The sequence below is a fragment of the Aythya fuligula genome, chromosome 7 (assembly GCF_009819795.1).
Source record: "Aythya fuligula isolate bAytFul2 chromosome 7, bAytFul2.pri, whole genome shotgun sequence".
In the NCBI taxonomy this organism is placed as follows: Eukaryota; Metazoa; Chordata; class Aves; order Anseriformes; family Anatidae; genus Aythya; species Aythya fuligula.
Window position 1 is genome coordinate 30,467,454 of NC_045565.1, and position 24,878 is coordinate 30,492,331.

Here is a 24,878-nt window from a genome sequence, read left to right on the forward strand (position 1 = left end):
TTCATTTAAAGGAACACACCAAATAAATGACAAATGTATTTTTCTTTCTTACATTTACCCTATGATGACAGAAGATGAAATAGTTTAGTAAAATAATTAAGCACTGGTGACTCAGATGATTTATATCTAATATAATCTCATGAAAACTGCAAAAACTTATCATCACAATAAATATTAAGCAGCACATTTCAATATATTTTTATCCAACGCAATTCTAGGTTGGAAAGTACACGATGAGATGCGTATTTAAGGATGGCAAGGAATTCCTAGGCACAGGACTGTCAAGTCTGAGCATTAATCTAAGATGACAAAGGAGCTGCCCTGCAGGAAAAGACCTAAGGGCTGCTTCATGAAGAATCCTGTTGTTCCTGGTAATCAAAGATGTGGCTTTCCAGGGCAGATGCAAAAACTTTGCAGTAGGCAACTGCAGGATAATCACTGGAAAAGTTTCCTCCAAATCTTAATATTGCTCTTGAAACAATATTTACTTCTATTCAAGTTCTAACATGTCTGCAGAGTTTGGTATTCAGAATCACTTACAGAAGGAGAACATTCACATTTCCTATGCAAGTTCGTCAAGAGTATAGTACATTACCCCTTTTGTGGTAACGCACAGAAACCCACAGTCAGCACAGAACCCGCCTGTGACAGCACAGAGTCTGCTGGGCTCATTAAGCTCTATTTGGATCAGAAGCTGCTATCAGCTTCCTTATCCATTCGTACAATTTCCTCCTCTTTTCAAAACCAGATTCGCTTCTATACCGTCAACATGGCATTTTTCTTAGAACTGAAGAACAATATTTCAGGAAGGAAAAAAAAAAAGAAAGAAAGAGTAATAAACAGGTTCCTTGCATCCTGCTGTCTTTCCTGACTGGATCCGAACCAATACTTTCTGAGGAGGTCAGGATATTGCAGTGTCAGTGCTGACTCAGCATCTCTGCAACATGAATCTTAGGATTCTGTCTTTAGAGGACAAAAATGTAGATGTCAAATCACTACCTGCATTTTCATTATTCCTCTTTGTTACTAGTTTTTTTTGTTACCTGTTTCAGCGATCTATTTTCCAGCCTGTCTTCAGTTATCAGCCTTCCCTGGGTGTACCTTGCAAAGCTATTTATAGCTCTGTATGACACTCAGAAAATCCATGTGGCAACATACACATTTTTTGGTCTCTAAGAGAGCAGTGATTAAACAACCACTGTGATATTCACATCCAGTCAATGACAGCACACTAAATTGGGTGGAGCTCTGTCAAGAATTTATTTGACCCAATTAACTTGTGATTATCCAGAAGTAGAAAAATGTATACAAAGACACTTGCTGTATCCACAAGTATAAAAATATTTGGCAGCAATGAAAAAGTATTAAGCAGAAACCAGAGGGCTGTCTTTGCTACCCATAGAAAATAACACTTAAAAAAAAGACCCAGATATTTTCATCCAAAATCTTTAAAATAAGTCATTTTGAGTTTCAGAATGCTCTTGAAAATTTATGCATAAGGCTGAATTTGTAAAAAAAAACAAAGTTAGTCTTTCCAATTCTCAACAATTGCTCAACTCTGCTGGAAAGTTAAACTCTTTGTGATTTATTAGTATTTTTTCACCAGAAAAAAAAAAAAAAAGATATTTCCAAGAACATGACCATTCTGCACTAGTATTCACTGTTACACTTCATCTAAGTCATACGCCACTCCCGCAAATAAGAATAATGTCAGCTCCTGCAAAACAAGAATTCTGCAATGAGTCCTACACCTCACCAACCTGGAGCTTTGTTGGATCAGGAGAGGAAAACCATGCTACAACTTCTTAGGCAGCAAACTGGAATTTTAACCAAGACATACTATTACAGTGATTCTGCAGAGTTGCTATCATTTTGGCACAAGCAGCTGTCACATTACGCTGCACCAGTTTAAAATTATTTGATACCATTTCATAGCACCACTAGCTAATCACGTGCAATAACGAGGGCAAAGCTAATTGTTGTAACTCTGCTGTCAGAAGAGGTCCTGACACTACCAGAGCTTGCAGAGCCACCAACTGAATGAACGCAGTTCGAAATACTAGGAAGTTAAAAAGTCATTTACCCAAGTGGTTGGCATTTTCAGAAAATGCTTGCAGGCCAACTACCCTGGATGTAATGCCAAGAGTTCTTCTAACGAGTAGCAAAAAAGTTGTGAAAAGCACATGAAATTAGGAAATGTTTGTACTATCTACCCTATCTAAAGAGAAAGGTGTTAAAATAAACTTGGGCGTGTGGGAGCATGTGGTTAGTTAGCATTTGCTTGGGGGGGGAAGAAATGTGTGTCATAGAAGAGCAGTAATGCAGAAATATTCCAGCAAAAGCTGGATATTTAAAAATCTCTTATTTCTAAAGAGCTGGGATTGGCTAATCTAAAAGAAAGCCAGAGAACAGGTAAAGGGTTGCAAGGAACCTGATTCGAAATCATGCAAGAAAAGGCCTAGTCTCTGGGAGTAAATGCCTCTTCTTGGCATTTAAAAAATAAATAAATAAATAAAATTATGTCCTGGACAGTATCACAGTATTTGGAACAGTCCCTAAAGGCAGAATGACTTATTGAGGCTGATTTAAAGAAAAAAAAAAAAAAAAAAAAAACCACAATCGTGTCCTGCATAGCTCAAGTTCCAGCTTTATCTCCTGTGTTTACCAAGGATCGCTATCTGTGCCAAACTACACGCCATGAAAGGATATATAGCTAAATAACACGTGACAAATAAACATTTAATTCTTGATAATTTGCAGGTTGCAATAAATGGAGGAACCTGATTTAGAATCCAAATTAAGTCTTCAAATACTTACACCACTATTTAAACTGATCTAAGATATGATGCAAACTTTCTGAACAGAAATTCTTTCATTTACTTATGTACAAAAGTATGAGCACATCATTGCTTGTAAACATTACCTTGAAATACAACTGTCTATGTCAGGGGGTTGGATAGCTTAACTAAACATGTATAGAATGAATTTGACCATGTCATGGCATTTTCTGACTTCAGTTCTAAGCAATTGCCTGAGAATGTCTTGTGCATTTTCAAGTTGAACAGCAGAGGAAGGGAAAAAAGCTGTCTTTTTCAGCACTTTTTTTTTTTTTTTTAACCATTCAAAAGGTTCTTTCTTATTTCCAAATCCCCTAACACTTAGAGAACTGGTAAAATTATGGGATTAGCAGATACAGTATTAATAATGAATTATATCCATTATCACATTAGTTGCAATTGCTGGTTTAGCAGATTTAATTTAAAATATTCCTTCTTTTCATCTAAGCACAAGCAAGAGTTTATTTGCTGTGGTTTCCTGCAGCAGCTAATCAGTTTAGATTTTCCTGTTTCTTGGTAAATGATCAGCCACTTTCTAAGTTTTCCAATGCAGCTGATGACAACACGCAACAAAGGACTAATCTTCAGGTACCACAGAATATAGTCAGTAAGAGCAAATTTGACAAAATTAATAAAAACTTAGCTGAACATTTCCACTGGTAACATGTCCAGCTGAGTCTGATTTACTAACAGATCTAGAGATCTAATAGATCTAGAGGACCAAGCTCATTGTTTCATTAGAAAAACCAGTTAATGGCAGGTGGTCTCCTCTGGAAGACTATCAGTCTATCCTGCCTATTTTGGATCCCCTTCAATGTGTTCTTGTTCAGAACCAGATAGATGAGTTTTAGTAATTCACTCAAACACCACATAGGAGAATTGCTGTGGTCCCAGACAATCAGTTTTAAGGCAGAAAGCTTAAACCTGCTTTAAGAAAAACAGCTGCTAAACATCACAGTCGCAAGGCAATAAGTTGGCACTACAAGTTTTTTCAGCAGCTACACAAAATGTATACTTTCATTAAATTAACTTTTTATTAAATATTCAATTTTGTAAAATTCAGCAATGCCATGCATCAACAAGATTTTCTGCTTCAAATGTTAGGGAAATTGTTGATGGATTCACTGCCAACAGGTGTCCTGCAAGCCAAGTAACATAGTAAAGTTTGGTAAGTGTGCATTCTCTCTAGGTAAGAATTTAAGAAATTAAGAATTTAAGTAAAACCAGCAATTCAGCAATGATATGCTGCTAAACAGCATTAAGCACAGTAATCCAGCCAGGACAGAAGAGAGGGGAAGTATATTTATAAGAGGGGAAATATATTTATTTTTGTTTCCTTTCCATATAATAAACTAGTTTATTATATGGAAAGGAAACAATAAATAAATAAATAAATAAATAAATAAATAAATAAATAAGGTATCAAGCCTCAAGTTTTCCGTCAGAAACCCCAGTGTGGTGGACCTTTCCAGGCATGCTATGCAGTAGAGTTATGGCTACAAAAGAGAAAGCTTGGCTGGGAAGAGAAGTGCACGTGCTGAACACCTTCACAAAGCTCACTTCCAAGGGAGGGTGAAAGCTTCAGCATTCATGGCCTGGATCTCTTACAGGTGTTTTGCTAACCAGAAAATGGGCATTCACTAACCCTAGTGAGTATGCTACATCCCAATCCATGTATCTTAAGGTCACTTATTACCGTGATCCTGCTGGCATGACCACAAGCCCAACACTTGCTAATTAAGCTCTACTTATGCTTTTCTGAATCAATGACAGGATCAATATTATTCCCTGTTTCAGGTGATAATTTCAGCATTTTAGGAAGCATTTCCACAATAATGTTTAAGTAAAAAGGGACATTCCTAAGTCCATTGCTTCACTCCATGACCTACAGTGCAATGAGTTTCATTCCTTGTGTAGGTTGGAGCCTCTGGCTGAGCTCAGGGACTCCACTGGGAAGATCAAGATACCACATCCTTTTCCAGAAGTTCCCGAACTCCTGAGTATTCCTGCACTGCACCAACCTGCCTCAAGCAACAATCCTTCTTCCATTTGTATAACCTGCATCTACAGCTCCATATGCCAAATCCATTCAGCCTCTTCGTTGTCTGTTGGCTGACAAACCAGGTGGACACCGTAAGTCAGGGTGCGTCAGACCTACTACAAATGCCACTGCTGTAGCTGATCTTTATCAATAAATCCAGGTTAACTGAATGCTGAATGAACTGTGCACATGCTGATCATTCTCACAGATCAAACACTTGCACATATCTGATCGCCATTTCTCTGTAATTTCCAGCCATCCCAAGGCTGGTAAGAGTGACTGTCATATGTGGCTCTGATCTCATCGAGTTTGCTGGTCATACCAAAATTTTGACAAAATTCTTCATTTTCCATCTGGGCAACATCTCTGGATTAAACATTTAGAAGAAGGATGCACCAAGCGAAATATGGGGACAGGGTAGACATCGTGCAGTAAGAGAACAGAATTCAAAGCTTTGTTTTTCATTCAAAACATTGTATATCATTTCAAGCATCAATAATCATTTTGCTGCAAGCAAAGCTTGCTAATGATGTTTGCACAACAGGGAAGGAAGGATTTACCATATTGCTATTAGCTGGCAACTGCTGCACTGGTAAAGAAAACCTTATTCAGCTTTTCATATTGCTGAGACTTTGCTTTGCATTAAGCACAAGATGTCACAGCTTCCAAATGTAATGTGACAACCTAGAGCATTTTACTGCAAATACAAAGATGGCCTTTGAAAATAATTATAGAACAACAAAAAAAAAAAAGAGATGAAGAGAAGCAAATACAAAGAAATACTTTAAATATCCTCATGTATAATAAAAAGCTCCCATACTTCATACCAGAAGTAAGAACCTCCTGTTTCCACTGAAACTAATGGCCCTACTGCTATTAACATCAACGGAACCGGAGTTCTTTGTTTCAAAATGCCAGTAGGCATCCAGTCTGTTGAAGACTCCAATGTACTTCCCTTCTATGAATACAGCCGTGGCTAATCCCTGATACAAATCCAAGTTTCCTGATACCCTTTCATAATAATTGGTCAGCCAAAGAGCTGATATCCATCGCAATGATGCCAATTAGAGCACAGTAATTTTCTAAAGAAAAAAACTTCTCCCAGTTCTTTGGATAAAAATAAAAAAAAATAAAGAAATCTAAAAATTTGACATATTTCTCATTACAAGCTATGAACTTCTTCATTTAGGTTTTTACATTCCCTTCCGATCATGGTTACAGTTTGAGTGGAGGAATTACTTTTCCATTATGCTATCAAGCTTTCTAAGATCATTAAAGTCTTTACCATCATTGTTAAGACTATCAGAATACAATCCCAGATTCATCCCGTCCCTCGCTTTAGGGATAACGTTCATTTTCCTGCACCTCACAAGCAAAATGAAACTAAAAGACACCACCTATTTTCTGTTCTATTAAACTTAAGTTAAAAACCACACACAGGAACTTGCAATAACCTTCTGAATATAACAAACACATGCACTAAGTTCACCTCTTCTCTCTCTGACGATATGTAGGCTAAACTATTTTCCCTAGATTTGATCTGACCTCACTAATCCTTGTAAACTGAACCAGAAGAGACCTAGAATGCTTCCATGCTTTCTACATAACTGTCTGTAAACCTCTGCCAGGTTGTTATGAGTCCTGAGATTTTTCCCACTTGATCAGAGCCTGCTCACACAGCAGGGCCTGGAGTGCAGCGAACTCACCAGCAGCAGTCATGCAATGACTGCTCACGTCCTGAACTCTGGCTCTTCTGCACCCACGCCCTACTGCCAGACAAAACTTAACTGACTCTGCTTTATGCAGATGGGGAAGGCAAGCTGCATTAGCAGATGCATGTTGTGGTAAGTGTGTGCTAACAACAAATTCTGAGGCTCAAGGTACTGTAAGACAACTCCCCAGGATCATTCTAAATATTCCACAGACAGTTCTCTTGCAGATACCTTTGGTATGCACTAACTAACCTTCTGTCCCTTCAACAAACTCCTCTGAACCTGCTTCCTTCAGGCTTCCTTGTACTATTAGCCTCTGTGCAAGCAATATTTTCCTGTCCTCCATCTCCTCCCTCCTTGCTTCTACACAGAAAGACCTAAGGAACAGAAAACAACACACACAGATGTTAAGAGAGCCTAGATTCTGTAAAGAAACCTTCTTAGAAAAGGTTTCCTGCTGCCTCTCTGTCACCATCCTGTCTGTCATCATCTACCTCATCAACTTGGTTCACTGCAAGGTTGTCAGGAACGGCACTAATAAGATTACGCTCCAGTTCCCAGGACCACACGCAGAAAACAGAGCATGTGTGAGGCTAGGCACTTTGGGGAATGCACTGCTTACCAGCTGAAGGTGGGCTGCTTGCCTGCTTTTTCTTTTAAATAACAAGACCAAAATATTACAGCATTATAAAATTTCTTATTTTATCATGAGCTCCTACTTAAGAATCTTCTCAAGATGTAACTGTATCCTGAAAAAGCAATCCTAAATTTACCTTTCTAGGTCAAGATACTCAAAGGAACGTTGGCCAAAGACTGAACAAAAATCACTGTTTGGTTTTTCTGGATCTTGTGTCCAGCAGAGAAAATAAACCTCTTCCCCTGCCCCTGCTTCTTACCCAAAGCAAACAAACTAACAACAAGAAAGAAAGAGGGAAACAGTGTAAAAGGACTAGGCAAACTGTAAGAAGCAATAGTTATTCTAGCGGTCAGCATGAGTGATGTGATATATAAATCCCTTAACTTTCTTCAAGGCTAGTATTGCTCAAAAATGGGAAAATAAGGGAACATTAGTTGCACAACTGCAAAAAGTAACGTCAAACTTGACAATTCATTAGAAAAGTGAGTTTATAGTGTATGGGTTTGAGTGACACTTCACAGCTAAATCGAAAATAAGTTTGTGTTTATTCTTTTTATTTTGTGATCCTGAAAAATGGTTAGTAAGCAGGCTTAAAGGAAAATACCTTATGAGGAGAGAAGCTAAGGACAGAAGAGAGAAAACTGATGTTTAGGATTTGTAGAGCAGATCACAAAATCATGCAGTCACTGATCAAAATCGATTTCCAGAGGTTTTTATACTAGCACCTGTCAGGACTCCATTCCAATGCCATGACTGTGCATACACATCACAGCAAGGGGTCCAATGGCAACCAGCAGATGGTCACCAAAAAGGTACACTTGCACGATGACACGCAGACAATACAGCCTGCAGTGGGGTCTCCCACGGCTAAAACCACAAGATGAGCATAGCTGAGGAAGCAAGAGAGCCACTGTGAAAGGATGATTTGTCAATGCAGGCATCCCATCACGACAATGCTGAAAGCGTTTGTAAACGGCATGCCTTACCGCTCTGATTATAGTGTGTGCTCTGCTAAGGTATCCATGGAAACTTAGGAAAAAGATGTTAAATTTGTTAGATCTGTTTGGCACAAGGAACGGGGCCTACCATAACCACAAGTATTTTGATCTTTAAGTACAGAGAAAGCCTCAAGGTCCCTTGAACAAAGATGAAATTTGCAACATTGAATTGTAATGGGAATTTGGGAAATATTTCCCAAACAATGACCAGGAGGTGGCAAAGATGCACTACAGAAACCTGGTTTTATGTTCTCATTATCCCTTACTAGAGAAAAATAGCTGTAAAAAGGAGGGATAGGCTCAAATACCCACTTCAGACTTCATGTGGAACAAGAGGAAAAAAGTATGCACACACATACAAAGAGCCTTGTGGTGAAAGGCCACGCACAACAGGTGAGCATGGAGCACTCTGAACTCTAAAAATACTTAGACTGAGTACACACAGAGGCTGTGCAAACCCCTAGGGAGGGGTCCTGAAAAGCAATACAGATGTAAAATATATCTAGAAAGGGACAAACCAAAGCAGTGCTCACAGATGACTCCCTATGCTGCTTGCTTCTCCCCTAAGGAGAGTAACTTCCCCAAGAAGACTACAGCAGGTTGGGCACATTTCTGCAATACAGAGTTAGTCTTCAGAGACTAGAGTAAATAAACTTCCAAAGATTACATAAAATTGTTACTCTAAAATTGCAGTTACATACACACTACTCTCTAGACTCCAAACGATAAAAATTGTTAGAAATGCCTCTCAAAATTCCTAGGAAACGGCATCTCCAGAGCACAGACTGTAAGCGCCGGTCAAAGCGTTCAAGAACCAGTGTCAGAAGAAACAGATGAAGAAAGACCCTCCCCATGTCTCCTGTACTTGCAAATTGAGATGCTTTGGGAACTGATCTGTGTGCCCAGCACACTGCAAAGCAGTCATGGTAGGGCTACTGGGGCCAGCAAGCCCCAAACGACTCCAGCACACGACCAGATCCCAGCAGCATGCCAGCACCAGGGCAAAGCAATGCCAGAGCGATGCAGTTCCTAAAGCAGTTCTCCCATGTCCTTGACACACCCTTATGCAGCCCTCAGCAAAGGCATTGAGAAAACAAGAACAAAGGCAGTCCAGCCTGAGTGCCGGCCTCCACATTCTGAGCATTTTCCTTTATTTACTTACTTTTTTATTAGAACTGACTGCATTTTCCTTTTCTTTTACATGAAAACCTTTCTCAAACCCCTCTGAGGCAGGCTTTGAAGAAATTTCCTGTTTTAGTACCCACTGCCATCCTAATTTTAAAACACTGCAAAGTTACTGCTTTAATAATAGTTACGACAAAATTTAAAACTTGTATTTGTTTATTTTAAATGCACATCACTATGTTTCTTAACACAACAGCAAATGGGTCATAGCTGACATATTTTGAGTAACGAGAACTGTGGAAAGTTATTTTTAAGACCAAAATGTGCCTGGTGACTGAAGAGAGGCAGTTTTAATTTAATGACCGAGGAGCCAGAACATTTGGTAGAGTTAAGAATGAGAAGTCTTCACGTATGTTACAGGCATTTCACATCACTGAAGCTCGTACTTGACAGAAGCATTCCCTGAGCGCAATCCCGACGTCTTTGGCCTTACATCACAAAACAGCTGCACACTCTTCAGGAAAACATCTGGGAAGCAAGCAGAGCATTTACAATCACGGCCCATGGACTTCAGAGCTCATCCTGAAACAGATTCCAAGCCCTCCTGGTGTCTCTTTCATCGCTGGGGAAGTACAGCTGGGCAGGTCTGCGCCACAGTGTCGTAACCTGGAGTTTTACCCATTTCTATTTTCAACTAGCAAGGCTGTTTAACAGGAAAGTGAAAAGCATCAAATAGAAGCTGAATATGTAAGCAACTGATGGTATTTATGGACACACACAAAGAGAAGCAGCTTAGTGAAATCATTAATGGCAAATCTCCTCTACTTTACATTAAAATAAATAAATAAAAGGAATAGAGCCAAGCTCCCCCCAAAAGTTGCTTCATACCTACTTATGATGCCTACTTATGGTCATGGCTGTTCTTGTTCTTCTCCTTGGAGGACCGGCATTTGAATAGAGTTTTTTATTCTTTACCCATTTTCCATTATTGTTCACTGAGAGCCTGCATAGCTTTTCTTAAAACTCAAATAAACCAAGTTGCTCTTTCACAATATGTACAGACTAAACCTGCCACAGACAGACATTAATAAGGCCGTAAGTGTTGCATGCTTTCAAGTCAAACACTTCTGAAATCCCGCCTTCCACAACATCAAAAGGTAGAACTAATTCAGGTACAGAAAATGGAGGTGATGGGATCCTTTGGTGGTTACTGCTTTAAACTTAAAAATACTTTAAGTTTTTTCTAATAGAGGTATGGTTATTCAGGGCAGTTATCGATAGAATAAGTGACTTCAGAGTAGATGACAGTAAAAAGCATTTGGGAGAAGAGAGTGCAAGGTAAGATTGCAGTCAACGCGCATATTGCCCAAACAACAGTGACAGGGTCAGAGAGCATAGTCAAACCCTAACCTTGCACAGACCAGCTCTTTTGTAGCTGAGGCAGCACTCTGCTCTCCTTGCACAGAGCCAGCCTCCTGAAGGCTGCTCCAACTTCAGCTGGCACCCACAGCCACTGCAGCCTCTTCCTGCTCCTGGTGGCAGCCGTGTTTGAGATGTGCTCCTCATGCCCTCAGGACCCACTTAAAGCCCTGCTAACCCCACACATCTGCCAGACAAAGCAGCCCCTGGACAGGACAGAGCTCCTGGGGCCTCAAGCAGCCCTCGGGGAGCCTTGCAGCCACAGAGCTGGGCAGCACCTCCCCTGCTGCTGGCCCAGCGGGAATAAACTGAACACCCAGACCAAAACCTTACCGGGTGCATGCCATAAGGGAAAACTTGTCAGCTGGCTCAGCACCACCCAGTTCTAAGCCAAAAGCACTGAAAGTCAGTATAATTGGAAGTTTTACATGCAACAGCTCCTGGACACGAGCAGTTTCACCCAGGCTCGCACTCAGCAAGCTGCAGATACCGCAGTGCTGCGCTAAGCGAAGCCGTGCAGTGACTGGCACACAGCGCATGCAACACTTTGCTGCTTCACCTCCAGACATTTCTCCTGCGCATTGCACGCTGCTGCAATAAATGACTGCAGCTTCAGCACTGTCAATGCCCCAACACTCCCTAAATCACGTTTTACCCCCGAAGTCTTTTTTTTTTCTCTGACAGCCTCAGCATTCCAGAGAGTGGAAAGTACATAAAGGTTTCTGGCATAACAAATCATTGATTTACTACCTGGTATTCCACCTCCTCACAAAATCCCTCCTGCACACATTCTCCCTGTGCCACGAGTTACTTGATTTCAGCACTGCACTGCCCTAACCTTGCAACTTGGCAGAAAACAAAGCCCAGGACTCCCTGCCACCCAGCCGCCTAATGAACCTGTCATTCTCCCCTCGCCTTTGTCAGCTGCTCGCCGGAGAACTGCTACAGGCAGCTTCACACACAACAGACAGAAGAGACTTGATTTGGGAAGCACTTAAGGAACACAAACACGAGGGGGGGGAAAGATGCTGTAAGGATCGTCTTGAAGGCTCAACTAGCTTCCAATTATCGTTGTTGTGTTGTTTGCAAGGGACGCCCCGCGCCTCCTTTTACTCCACACGCACTGCGGTTACGCTATGTTACTCCAAACATTCCCCGGATCCCAGCACGATCCGTATAAACTCAACCTTTCAACTTTCCCCCCGCACTGCCACCGCCACCTTAGGCTCAGCAGTAGCTTTCTAGACTCCCTGCAGCGCTGCAGGGAAGAAGGGATGGGGATGTCGGATGCGAGCAGGCTGTGCCTGCATCCCCCTGGGCTTTGGTCACCCACCCAGATCACCGCACCCCCGGGCCCCTCATCCCTCCCCAGCCTCCTCCCCCACCCTGCAGGGGCCGCCTTGATGGGTTTCATCGGGCACAGCACCATCACGAAGGGACCCTTACACCTCGTTTGGGGCCGCCAGGATCCAGCCCCACTATGCCCACGTCCCGAGCCGAGCCCCGCTACCCCCAGGGCCGCCCCCCCGCCGGGGTTTCTTGCACCGCATCGCCCCCCCCAGCTATAAACACCCCCTGCCTTTATCCCTGCCCCCCAGAGGCACCCCATTCCCAGCCCAGACCCCCCTTTTCCCCCCGGGAGCCCCCTAAACCCCCCTCAGGCCGCCGCTTTGTCCCCGCACCCGGCCCCCCCCGCCTGCCGCAGCGCCGACCCCCGGGGACGGGGCGGAACAGCGCTGCCTCAGGGGGATCTCGGAGGGGATCCCTGCGGGTCTGCAGCCCCCCGTTCCCCCAAAACCCCCTCCGGTATCCCCTAAAACCCCCGTGGCGGTGCCCCCCACCCCTCCACCGTGCGGTCCCGGCCGCCTCCCCCCGCCCGGCGCCGCGCTCCTGCATTGCGGCGGCCGCCCTACCTGCCGCGCCGCCCTCGCTCTCCGACATGGCCGGGCACCCTTCCTCCACCTCCTCCTCCTCCTCCTCCTCCTCCTGTCGCTGCCCGGCTCGGCCCGGCTCGGCTCGGCTCCCTCCCGGCCCCACCCCGGCCCTGGCAGGGGCGGCGCGGCCCCTCCCCGCCGCGGCAGGGGCTGATCGCGATACGGGGAGGGGGGGGGGGGGGGGAACGGGGAGCTGCTGGGGGCGGTGGCGGCTCTGCAGGGCTCGAGGTGCCCTTGGCTGGGCTCTGCCACCCCCCCGGGATGAGCTCCGGGAGCGGGCGGCTCGGAGGGGATCACCGGGGGCTGCAGGACCTGGGAGAGAGACGCGGCCGCCGGCGCTCCAGCCGGCAGAGTTTGCCTAAGTGAGAAAAGCCGAGGGTAAAAATGAGGCTGGCATCCTCCCGGCCGCGATCCTGCGGCTGGAGGAAGTGTTTTCCTCTCTCCTTCCCCTGCTTCTGGGGTCTGCGCTTATTTCCCAGCCTCAGCAGCCGTGCGGGCTCTCTGACAGCGCTGCCCGCGGCTCCCACGGAGCAAATAACTGAGGGCAGGAGCTGCGAGCACGGCCTCAGCCCCTCCTGCCTCAGGACACCACCCTGACAGCCGGCACGGGGCTTTGTTAGGGTCACACAAAGCTTGTCCCGAGCCCTCCCATCGAAGCTGTCGCTGTGACGAGGCAGGATCCCGGGAAACCCTGGAGGAGGCGAGAAGCTTGAAGCAAAACCCTCCAGGCAGCAGCTGCTCGCTCAGCACAGCCCTGGTTTTCCCCAGGTTTTGTTCCCTTTGAGGAGCCAAGGTGTGGCACGGAGGTAAAACCCCAGCAAACTGCTTCACACAGCTGACCTGCAGAGGCCTGCAGCAGCCCTAAAAAGAAGATTGCCTCCCCAAACCTGCTGTCATAACCAGAGCCATTGCTCAGCTCCCCAGCTCGCTGCCTCCCAAAAGGATTTGCCAAGCTGCTGAGGAGCAGGGAGGGAAGGAGCACGCCATGAAGGCTCCCAGGACCAGCAGCGATTGAGCAGCTCATGGCACAACGCTCCTCAGCTGCATGCGTGGCTCCCTGGGGAGATCCCTGGCCGCAGGGATCGCTTGCAGGATCTGCCAGGAGCAGGGCCGGCGTGCACTGGAATTGCTGCTGCCTGCACCATGCCATGCAACAAAGGGGAACATCTGGCCAATGGGCTGCTTTAATTACGTATTTATAGTCAGGCTGAATATTTATGCTGCCATTAAATGGCCTCGGAAATAAGAAACCAAACAACCCCAACGCTGGGTTTCCTGACAAGAGACTTAAATAGCAACAAAGTTTTGCTTCGGGTTAAATACGCTTCAATAGCAATTGATCGTAGCCTTTAGAAGGCATTGAGATAATTAACAAAGGAAGGGGGAGAAGCAAAAGAAGCAATCAAGAAAAACAAACACAGACCCGAACCGTATACTCTCAAGTAAAAAAAAAAAAAAAAAAAAAAAAAGCATTATATGCAGGCTAGTCTTCCATGTGATGCTTCGAGCAACAAGACAACACACATAAAAATAGCATTTGCTGGGTACAGACATCTTTCCGAATGTCAAGGCAGTGACTACATTATTCAGTATCAAGCCAGGTTGCCTAAGTTACGCGCTCAGCTGTAGGTGTTTTGAATAATGCAGCAGGAGAATATTTGAACGCATGTGACTGCTGGTTTCAGAAATAAGACCCTTTTCCCAGAGAGCTTAGCATCTCCTTTTCAAATCTAATGAGGAACCAAGTTTAAAAAAAAAAAATTAGACTCTCAATCTAAAATATAAAACATTGGACTAAGACACCCTAAATTGTGTTTTGCTTTATATAGATAAAACTAAATCATGCTGAAAACTACAGAAAAAATAAAACAGTACATTATTCTTTCCCTGTCAACTCTCTCCATTGAAAACAAATTAAAAATATATTTCATATGAAAGAAAAAACACCTTCAGAAAGGGTTACCATAACAAATAAGCCCACTCAGGGGCTGGAAACACTTTATTTTGATTCCTTGGGAAGTTTGTCACTTTTATGGTCATTTTGATATGTTGTTTGGAGTCTGTGGTTTTAATGGTTGAAATTTTATAAGCATAACAGGAAACGAGTCTAAATATAATAAATACAATGTAAGAGTACAGCAGATAGATTTTGAAAAGAACAGCAAAGTAAAGTCATCTGCATTCTCTGAACACCTGCTCTAATGAAGACATAGATGAGCTAATTCGCTTGTCCCCTACACAAGGTTCAGTTTCAGTATGGATCTGGAAAGAATTTTTTCTCCTTCTCAGTGAACCAACATCAGCTGGTTTAGTACATTGCAAGGGAGTAGCAGCACAAAGGAAGAACCTTTCTCTGACACTGAAACGTCACAGTATTTTTGTAAGACTACCAAGGCACCCATCAGCATTAAATTCAAGCACCTGGTCCCGTATTTATTACGGTATTAGTGTGACTATGCAGAGAAATGCAATTACTGTGGACGCTTGGGATAGCCTTCTGCTCAAGTTCCCTCTCAAGCACCTACTCAGGATTGATACCTCTCAAACACAATCAAGAACAGTGATTTAATAGACTGTATTTTGAATCCACAGAGTACTTCTCCTAGGTGATTTCTAGAAAGCTGCAGCCTCAAACCATTCAATCCATCACACAAGGGGCTCAGATATGCCAGCATAAACTGACAGTACAGGAATAATAGCTGTCGAACCTCACTCTGATTTTAACAGAGCTACCACATAGATGTTAGGCATTAGCATCAATGAAAATTTCATGAGAAGGCTGAAGATCACTACAGTGCCCTCTCAGGGCCATATTCACATGTTGTGAGTGCTGCACCAAACTGTGGCCAGACAGTGAAAAGAGCTACGTGCTTCTCACGCATGATGATGAGGGGCTCGACCAGGCGCTGCTGGGTAGCACTGAGAATCAGCAAGCTGTAGACACGAGGCACAGAGACCTGGAAGGAATGCAGGCATCTGGATATTGCTTTTAATGCATCTGACAGCAAGATGGGCAGATCTTGTTACAGACGTGGAGATCAGTGTGCCACATACCCAATACCAGCACCAGGGAAAGTGGGATCTTTAAAAGCCACAAAGCATTTAAAGCAAAAGAAGCGAGGGTAGGTAAGAATTCCTCCTGTACTGGCAGCTCAGGAATCCCTCAAAATGCTATGTCTACCTGGTCAATTAAAATACCTAGGGTAATGGTTGCATACTGCAAAGACTCCTCTGAGGTACTTTCTGGAGCACCATTAAACATATAATACCTGATGTTTTTGTCATCTGCGCAGTTATTGCAATCTCCTCCTTCTTTCCAGCTGTATGGTTTTCCACTTTGCAGCACTTTTACCTCTCTAGCTTTGCATATTGTTTCGCGTACTAATAACTTAGAAATTAACTTCATTACCGAGCCAATTGGCAATCTGTGTTTTCCTAGATGGAGTTGCTACCTTCCCCTTTCCTCTTATTTTAATACTCAAGAAATCTTTGTAAAGACAAGAAGAAAAGCTATTCAGCACTATCACAGCTTTTCAATAGAGAAATATATGAGCACATACAAATATGAAGGGTTTCTTCAAAAGAACGGTTTATGCAGTTTTCATCTCTCTTTTATACATTTCTCGTTCCTGGTATGCCAGCATCAGTTGGAAATGCATCATTCTCAGAACAGAACCTGCACAGGATTCTTCACCGTGTCACAGCAGGAGGTTTCTGCAACAAACCTGCTGTGCTGTAGGTACTGAAAGTGCAGATCTGGTGCCCATGAATCTCTGGCAATACATTACTCATTTGGAGAGTGCTTTCAAACACGGACAGGGAAGCCCAATACTAACCACTGCTTCCACTGTTTTTGTTGTTGTTTTGTTTTTACACCTCTTTTACAAACCATACAATTTAGATATGCTGAATGCTGCACTGTCTCTCCAGTGGGAACACACAGTAAATGTTCAAGAGTTTTATTGTGGATCCCAACGCTAGGAACGTGCACAATGCAAAAGATGGATTGAGACCCAAAAAGTTTCCACTCACATTGTATGTCCTGAACTCAATTCTTCCTTAAATTCACTGTTCTTCTTCTACCTTGGTTGTATAGAAAATAAATTATTTAACTTCATGAGATCACACTGTTCTCATTTCCCAAAAGTAACAAAGCTGCATGTGCATCAACCCGTAAGCCTAGCTTTGTTATCTGGTTCCTGTGAACATAAACAACGATTAAATAAGTAATGAGCACATTGGTCTCTACTGAAGTGAACAGAAGTGGCAGGTGACAAAAAAAAAAAAAAAAAAAAAAAAAAAAGCAGCAGCCACCTGGAAAAACGAGGAACTCCAGTTTGGGCAGGCCAAAATCCTGCATACCCTACTTCTTCTGGCCTCTGCTCAAGGGAATGCATTGGTACCCCTCAGGAGGCATGTCCGGGTGTTATTGTGCACAGCCATACTTTACAGACTGCTTCACTGAATTAAATGGCAATACCAAATTTAAAAATATCCTGTACCAGACTGATTATAATAAATTTGACAGTGTAAAGGAGAGCCAACTCAGAAAATTATCAACCTTGACAAGTCACAGAGGAGCATAATCTCTTGTTGTGCACCGGTGATACATAAAAACGTCATCACAGAAAGATATCAAACATAAGACAGTTACCAGGCTCCTACCTGGTCCAGTTCATGTGGTCCAATTAAATATTAGAAAGAAAAGGCAACATGTTGAAAGATAGGCAGCACAATTGACACGATGCTCCAAATAAACTTTATCCAAGGGGAAAACTTGAAACTAGAAGGATACGCAGCTTCCACAGCTTCGTTACTCATAGGGGAACTGTCACTGAGGTTCCATGTGGGTACATGTCAGGTTGGTTACGGGTGGTTTTTTTCCTAAGCCATTTGAGAAACTGTGTGGCAAGTACATAAATATAAGGATATCAACCTAGATCATCAAGATTAGTACAGAATGGATCAGAAGAGTGGGCACTACAGCACACACTAGATTACATCTATCTCACCCTGTATCTGGGAGGTAGAAGTGGTCGCAGACAGACACATGTAGAGAGGAATAAAGCAAGCTTAAAGGCCAACTGAAGAAATGCAGAAGAAGCGTAACAAAGTCATAGAGCAAACAATAAATGACACAATTGGTTTTACAAGAAACTACTTAAAGTACACAGGGGAATCTATACCTACACCTTAGGCCAAACACATTGATTATTACTGGAGTAAATCTTAATGAATTCACCAACCTCCAATTCAGCAAGGCAGCAGGGCCGCTAAGCATTTTAGATTTTGAAAGAAAATGAAAAATAACCCAAAGCACTCTGACACTCAAAAAAGGTGCCTAGTGAATACTGGAAATATTTTTACTATAATATACATGTTTTCATAGGCTTTACAACCTTTAAAATTTCATGCACATGAACATTATATGATTTGATTTTTGCTTCTAAGTATATTCTCCAAAAAGAAAAAGCTAAACTCTTAAAGGTGTCTTATAAAGACATGCCTTAGAAATGGTCTTGAAATGTAATATTCAAATATAAGTGATGTTAGATTTTTTTCAGAGAATAACTTTAAAAATATATATTTGATAGAAATTATGCTTAGGACTTACAATTGTACTATTTATTCAGTCATTGGTAGATAAAGCATAGTAAATTACACAGATATGAAGAAAAAATAGAAATACTCCAAGATGTAGTGGAAGTGGGTATGTTAGTATGAATCCTCTTGTTGAAATATGTTCTTACAAAACATTTAAGAACATTCCGATAACTAACACATTTGGAAAAATTAAAGAACTAGATCAGTCAGTGACTGAGTAATATATTTACTTTTGCCTAAAATATCTGAGATTAACAGTATCTTGAGTATCACCAACATTTCCTCAAAATCTTTATGTGCCACTAGTTTCTGCACGTTCTTTTTTAACTACCACATACTTCTATTTTTGGAATCCTTAATGAGGGCACACATCCATAAATGAAAGTATCTAATATCCCAAATGAACAGAGTGAGGCTTTCTGCTTGCTATCTTGATATCTATCTCAGCATGAAACAGATGAGACCTCTGATGGTATTTTCTTCCTCATCACTAAAGAGATGACAATTCCATAAGATTATACCACTCTATCACTGGTTGTAAACTCCTTCTGAAGGAAAACATTGACACCAGTTTTTGAAGATTTCTAACCATACAAAAATAAAGGCTGTGAATCTGTAAGTCATACTACTCCTGCAAAGGTGAGGAATTATTTTGAGCAGTAGTAAGTAATTAAAAAGTCAAACTATGTAATAACTAACAACTCAACAATCATATTACAAAGATAGGACTCTTTTTAAGAAAATTAGTTAATCCTATACAAGATTAACATCACTGAAATAGTTTCTATAAACGAATGTTGATTTAATTACTACAATGGGTACATAAAAAATAGAAACAAAAATAAGCTATTTCCTGTATTTACACAAATGTAAACAAGAATACAGTCTGTCCCTGACTTCAGAATTCAATCATAGATAAAGAAAAAGAAAGAAGACAGCAGAGCTCTACTGGCTTACAAATGCAATTGAAATCGGAAGCAGTAATTCAAATCTTGCTTTGATGAAACAAATCAGTGACTTGGAGAATGCTGTTATTTGTCCATTTTCATTTAAATATGACAGTTTGCACAAAAATCTTTCAAGTGGAACATACAATGCAAGAAACATCATTCCTCTTAAAAAAAAAAAAAAAAAAAATCTGTTGATTTTGCTTGTGGTATTTTCAGTAATGATTTATTATTTCAGTCTTCTTTGCCAGCAGAAAAGAATCTTGTTGACATTCCTCTAAGTGTTTAGGCTGAATCATTATTAAAGTGCTTGATCCTGGTAATTGAATAAACCAAGAATTTGTTCAGGAGAAAAACTAACACTTTAAATGTCGCCTCTTTTTAAAACTTAATCACCGTAAAGCTGTTTTAATTCCTTAAAGAAGTATAATCATTTTAATTTGCCTTTTCATTGCAAAAGAACATAATATTGACCCCATTATTTGCAATAAAAATATTGACCCCATCATTTGCAATAAAATCTGTTATTTATTTATTTACTATTAGTGAAAATTATCATTTGGGAAAAGTCAAAAGTAATTATTTTACTATAATATCTCTGCATGTGTATCTTATAAAATGAGAATTTTCGCAGGCCCCAAAAATATGCCCATTCCTTTTCTTATTTAAGACATGATGGCAACTGTGATCACAACTTTTTATAGCTGGATTTGAAGTCTTTTCAAATCAATGGAAATCTCCCATTGGTTTCAATAATTTTAAATTGGTCCATCAAACACTGATGATAGCTGTCCCCATATCTGGTAACTGTATAATAGGGGATGTAACGTTTGGTAATATTTCAAATATTCTTGAGCTCACTCTTCATTAATCATAAACTCATCCACAGCACCATGAAGACTGTCACAAAATTTGGATTGAGATGTTTTTAGAGGTCTGCTACTTAATAGTACTTAATAATAACTTAACTTCATAGTACTTAATAATAGTGCTTAATAATAACTTGTGGGTTTTTTTTTTTGTGGTGTTTTTGTTTTTTGTTTTACTTTTTGTTTGTTTGTTTTAAGAAAACACAAGGACAGAACATGCTGAGAGGGAGACTAGATTGCTTTCAGGATCAGGCAACAACAGCAGGTCTCAGCAAGGACATTTAGAAACCCAAACAGATCAAATGCACAGAGGTTAATGTGTTCACACATCCACGGTGTCCTGTCTTTGAAACAAAGGGCAGTGAAAGTAAATGTAGGTGCTTCTTTAAAATCAGTTCAGCAGAAAGAAAATTGACAGGGAGCAAGCACAACATAAAAGCCATCACTAAAGGAAGCCATACTCAGTTTGTTTAGAAAGGCAGCATAACCTTTCACGTGAAAAGAAGTACTTGACACTGTTTATAAATAGTGAAATGTGTAAAAATAATGTTTAAATCCATTTGACATCTCTCTTTCGGAGGACTATATTTTTGGCTGAGTCCATATTTTCAGTCCTTTGCCTTGAGCTTGCATATGACTGCTCTGTTATTTAGACAGTAGTGACCTTCTTTTACTAATATAAAGAATGGGCAATTTTAAATTTGAATGTACAAAACTACTGCCACTGAAGTATAATTTAACGCAGTGCTCAATATGGGCACAGCCCTCCTCCTGGAAAAGCTTTCTGCCAAAGAAATAGAAAAGAAAAGGAGGAGACAAGCCTACATCAAATCAAATGGTTGGCTAACACAATTCTTGTACCAGCATTAAGTAGGTCTTCAGATTGCATGATTTAAATAAAAACAGGTAGTAAACGACACACAAAAAAAATGAAGGCATTGCTCAGGAAACAGAAGGAACACATGGCAAGGAATGTACCACGAGGAACGACTGCTGAGAGAGAAATAAGCAGGAGGAGGTAAGAAGAGTGTTTTCTAAAACAAGGTTACTGCAGAAAAGGTTTCGGATTCCAGTCTATGTTTATAGCCTTTGGTGTCAAGATGTCCAAGAACAGATCCAGAAAGACTGACGCTGTAAAAGTAAATTTTCTCTGTCATCCTTTCTCTCACCCGAGGTGCTATCCGTCAAGGCCTATAAACTTCACATTGGATATATTATGTTAATAAGACATGAAATACTGTATATAGCTACAGGGAAAATAGCGTGCTTGTATCAAATACATCTTCCTGTTCACTGATGCAAGATCTGAGGGGCATTTTCTGCAGATAAATGGGTCTGGAATAACATTAACTTAAAATTGTATTCCCAGTCGTAAACTGGCTATGCAGACAATGGACATATGAGCAATACAACCATTGCCACGAATGGCTATTTATAGTCAGCCTTCCTGGTTCAAACTTTTCAGCGCTAGATATTAAATTACTACAAAAGCAGCACACTTAACTCTCATCATTTCAATTTTGCACTCGAAGCAACCCAAACAAGAGGTTTTAAAGTCAATTTTTCACAGGCATCCGTAACTCATTTTCCATAGTGCTGCATGGGTGCTGTGAGGACTCGCAATCTCTCACTAAGCTAGGGAAAACAGTTGTTCAGAAGCACTCCAATTCTAAATTTTAGAGTTTCAAAAAGTCTACCTTACTGTTATTTTCTCTGAGATTAAGATGTTCAACGCCTGAAAGAGCAAATGTCTAGTATTCAGAGCACTCGCAGATAGCTAGGTGACCATCTCTATTTTCAAATTCAGCCAGGCACCTAACCTTCACTGAAAAATCATGGGACATAATTGTAAAATTGCTTTGCAAAGCCAGCCGGAAAGCTATCTCCATCTCTGTCTAGGTCCTCTGACAAACTCATTGGCACATTTTCCCCTGTAATGTGTGTTTCTGTGCATGTGTGTGTGTGGAGAGCTTTTGCAAGATTTTATACTCTGCTTGCAATTATAAGGATATTTTCTGCAACAAATACTAAATTTACTTTGAGATAGTTCTCTTAAAACTCTCTTCCTGCAGGTATTTGAAATTTCAAGGACAGTTAAGGACATGCAGCTTTAAGGACATACATTTACTATCAAGAAGGAAATCAGTTGTACTTAAATGTGTATTTTTTTTTGTGGTATGTATGAACAAGTTTTACGTGGTTGCATACCATAACTCCCTCCTGATGTGATATTGTTTACAGGCAAAACAATACTAGATGAGTAGCTGCAATCATAGATCTTTTCAAGTCACTGCCGAATCTCCTTGTTAAAGGCTCTTTGGTTCTAGTGTTTCTGTGTTTGGCTGGCCCTTCTCAAGCAGCACAGCTGAGCAGGGGCACTAATAGCTACGGACCAGCCCCTTTCAAGGCCCTCATTCATCTTTTTGGGATCACTGCTTTCTCGTAGTGCTGCATTGGCATATTTTTAAGCATGCAGGTACCTAAGTTACTGCCAACTGGCAGATGCTGCTACTCCTTCACAGCTAGTAATCTGCCTGCAGCTTCATCTCTAGCTGGTGTCTTGGGTTCAGAAGCAGTATTTTTAGAGTATGAGTTCCCACGTTTTCACTGCTAGCTCCTTCTGATCCTTCCAGATGCTCTGAGCATGCCAAAGCCAAAAGGTGACTCGCTGTAAAGACATACACAGTGGAAAAAAACAGGGCCTATCTTTCCCTGCTTTCAGACAAATGGTTGTTCTGACAAAGAGACAAACTTTCTCTTGCAAAAGGGATATAGAAGCTGAAGACCTTTCCAAGTCATTCTCAGGAGTTATAAGCATTCTGTATGCTCATTTACCATTTTCTTCATGCCTCTTGTTCACACACTCACAGTGCTTATTTAGACAAAAGCCTCTAATTCCAGATGAAATTCCATGTCTGGGAATCCCCCAGGAAGTGTCTGCTTGCCCAGAGACCATCTTAGCCCTATCACAGTTGCTGTTACTGTCTTGGCCTAGTAAGATTATCTCTCCACACAGCTGACATCTGTGAAGACTTTGGTTGCCCAGCTCTTCCCTATAAATTTCTTGGGGGAATGCTGGAGCTGAGGACTCCATCTAGCTGCAAGGCTCATGGGAGACAGGCACTGAGGTGTTCAAATACCTTTAAACATCTGTTGAAAACACTTCTTTAGGGCCAAGACACCCTCTAAAACAGAAAGTCTGTTCAGAATTCAGAAGAGGTTGTTAGTGGCAGCACAAGACAGCTTGAATCTGGAAAGAGGGGGGACAACATAGCATGAACCTACTGAAGGATACAGATCTACTTAGTATTTTTTTTCAGGTAAAGTGCCAGGCTGTCTCACTGCTTGGTTCTGCAGTGTAACATAATCTGAAATACATGCTGCAGTACTGCAGTGATGCCAGATTTAATATACAGATCTATTTTAAATAGGCTTATGATACAAAGCTTAAAGCAAATGTAGATTTATATTTTAAAAGTAACCAATTGGGAACAAGGGCACGTAGTTTTGCAGTACAAGAAAAAAATTGGACCAAAACTTCATACTTGTTTTCATGACAGCCATCCCCACAAACCTGCAGGCAGGAGCTACAAAATTCTGTTAAAAAGGCCCAAATTAAACTCTTTGAAGTTTCATCAATAAAGGCTCCTCACTCCTTCCTACTGAAATCAATCATTTCTTCAGGAAAACCCTTACACGACTAGAAAAATAGGCTGTGATCAAAAGCTCAAATGTGCAAAAGATGGAAGCTATGTCAATGACCCCATGTCAATGGGGTCGAGGATCCCTAACTCCTTGTATCTAACTCCCTTAAGATTTAGGGGAGGGAGGAAGGGTGAGGCTATAATCCTGTGCTCTTGCAGTTACATCAGCTCCTGCAGTTAGGCCTTCCAGACAGGTGATTTCAAAATCATGCTGGATTCAAACTCTTCAGGACTTTGAGCACTTGAATCAACCTCTTCAAATACGGCAGCAACCACTTTCCACAGCAGCCAAAGCTTCCAGTGATTGCGGTGCATTATTCACGATACCGTGTACTACACTAATCTACTCAAGAGGTGACAGAGGCACAGAAAACTGTGTAAGGCCAGCATCTGAAAGGAAAGGTTGCAGACTCTTGGGCAAACACAGATGATAAAAGCATTCCTGGCGGCTCTTGCTATCTAAGCATTCTGAAACAGCCAAGGACATCTTCAGAATGGCACAACATCATCTTCAGAAACTCCACTCTCATTATCTATTTCATTTGTGCAGTGCTTGTTTTGTCCCTTAACAACCTTGCATGACCCTCTTTAAAGCCAATGGAAGTTAAACATACTCAGGCGAGAACAAAATGGAAAACAACTGTACACAGACTTTGACTTGATAGACAAACCTGAACCCGGTAACATTCTTAAACAAATGTTATTTTGATTTGCCCCTTTAGGCCCAAACACATACCACAGATCCAAATAGGATCCAAAACCACAATTGCCAATGTTGGTGATGAACTGGATGCATCTTAAAAAACAGAAACAAAACCCCCCACAAAACCCAAATGCAAGAACAATCAACAGAAATCAAAAATAAAAGCTGAACTGATCGGAGAGAACAAATCCGTGATCACATCCCCACATTTCACAAGGGCAACAAAAAGGCCACACTGCTCAGCCCAAACCCTGTTTGTCCCAAGGCCTGAATTTTATAGCAAAACTGCATCTTTAGCTTACCTTTTATCCCTGTGCATAAGTGAAGTAGCCTCAAGACTTCATTCAG

The 24,878-nt window shown here is 41.5% G+C and overlaps 1 protein-coding gene across 1 annotated transcript in view; it reads right to left on the reverse strand.

Annotated features, from left to right (window-relative positions):
* Positions 1 to 12,765, reverse strand: part of HSPA12A (heat shock protein family A (Hsp70) member 12A) — a 60,201-nt gene extending 47,436 nt beyond the window's left edge. Inside the window, exon 1 of the mRNA XM_032191261.1 lies at positions 12,683 to 12,765. Coding sequence (XP_032047152.1) covers positions 12,683 to 12,710 — 28 coding nt within the window. The 5' untranslated portion in view covers positions 12,711 to 12,765. The remainder of the gene's footprint in view (positions 1 to 12,682) is intronic.
* Between the last annotated feature and the right edge of the window lie 12,113 nt (positions 12,766 to 24,878).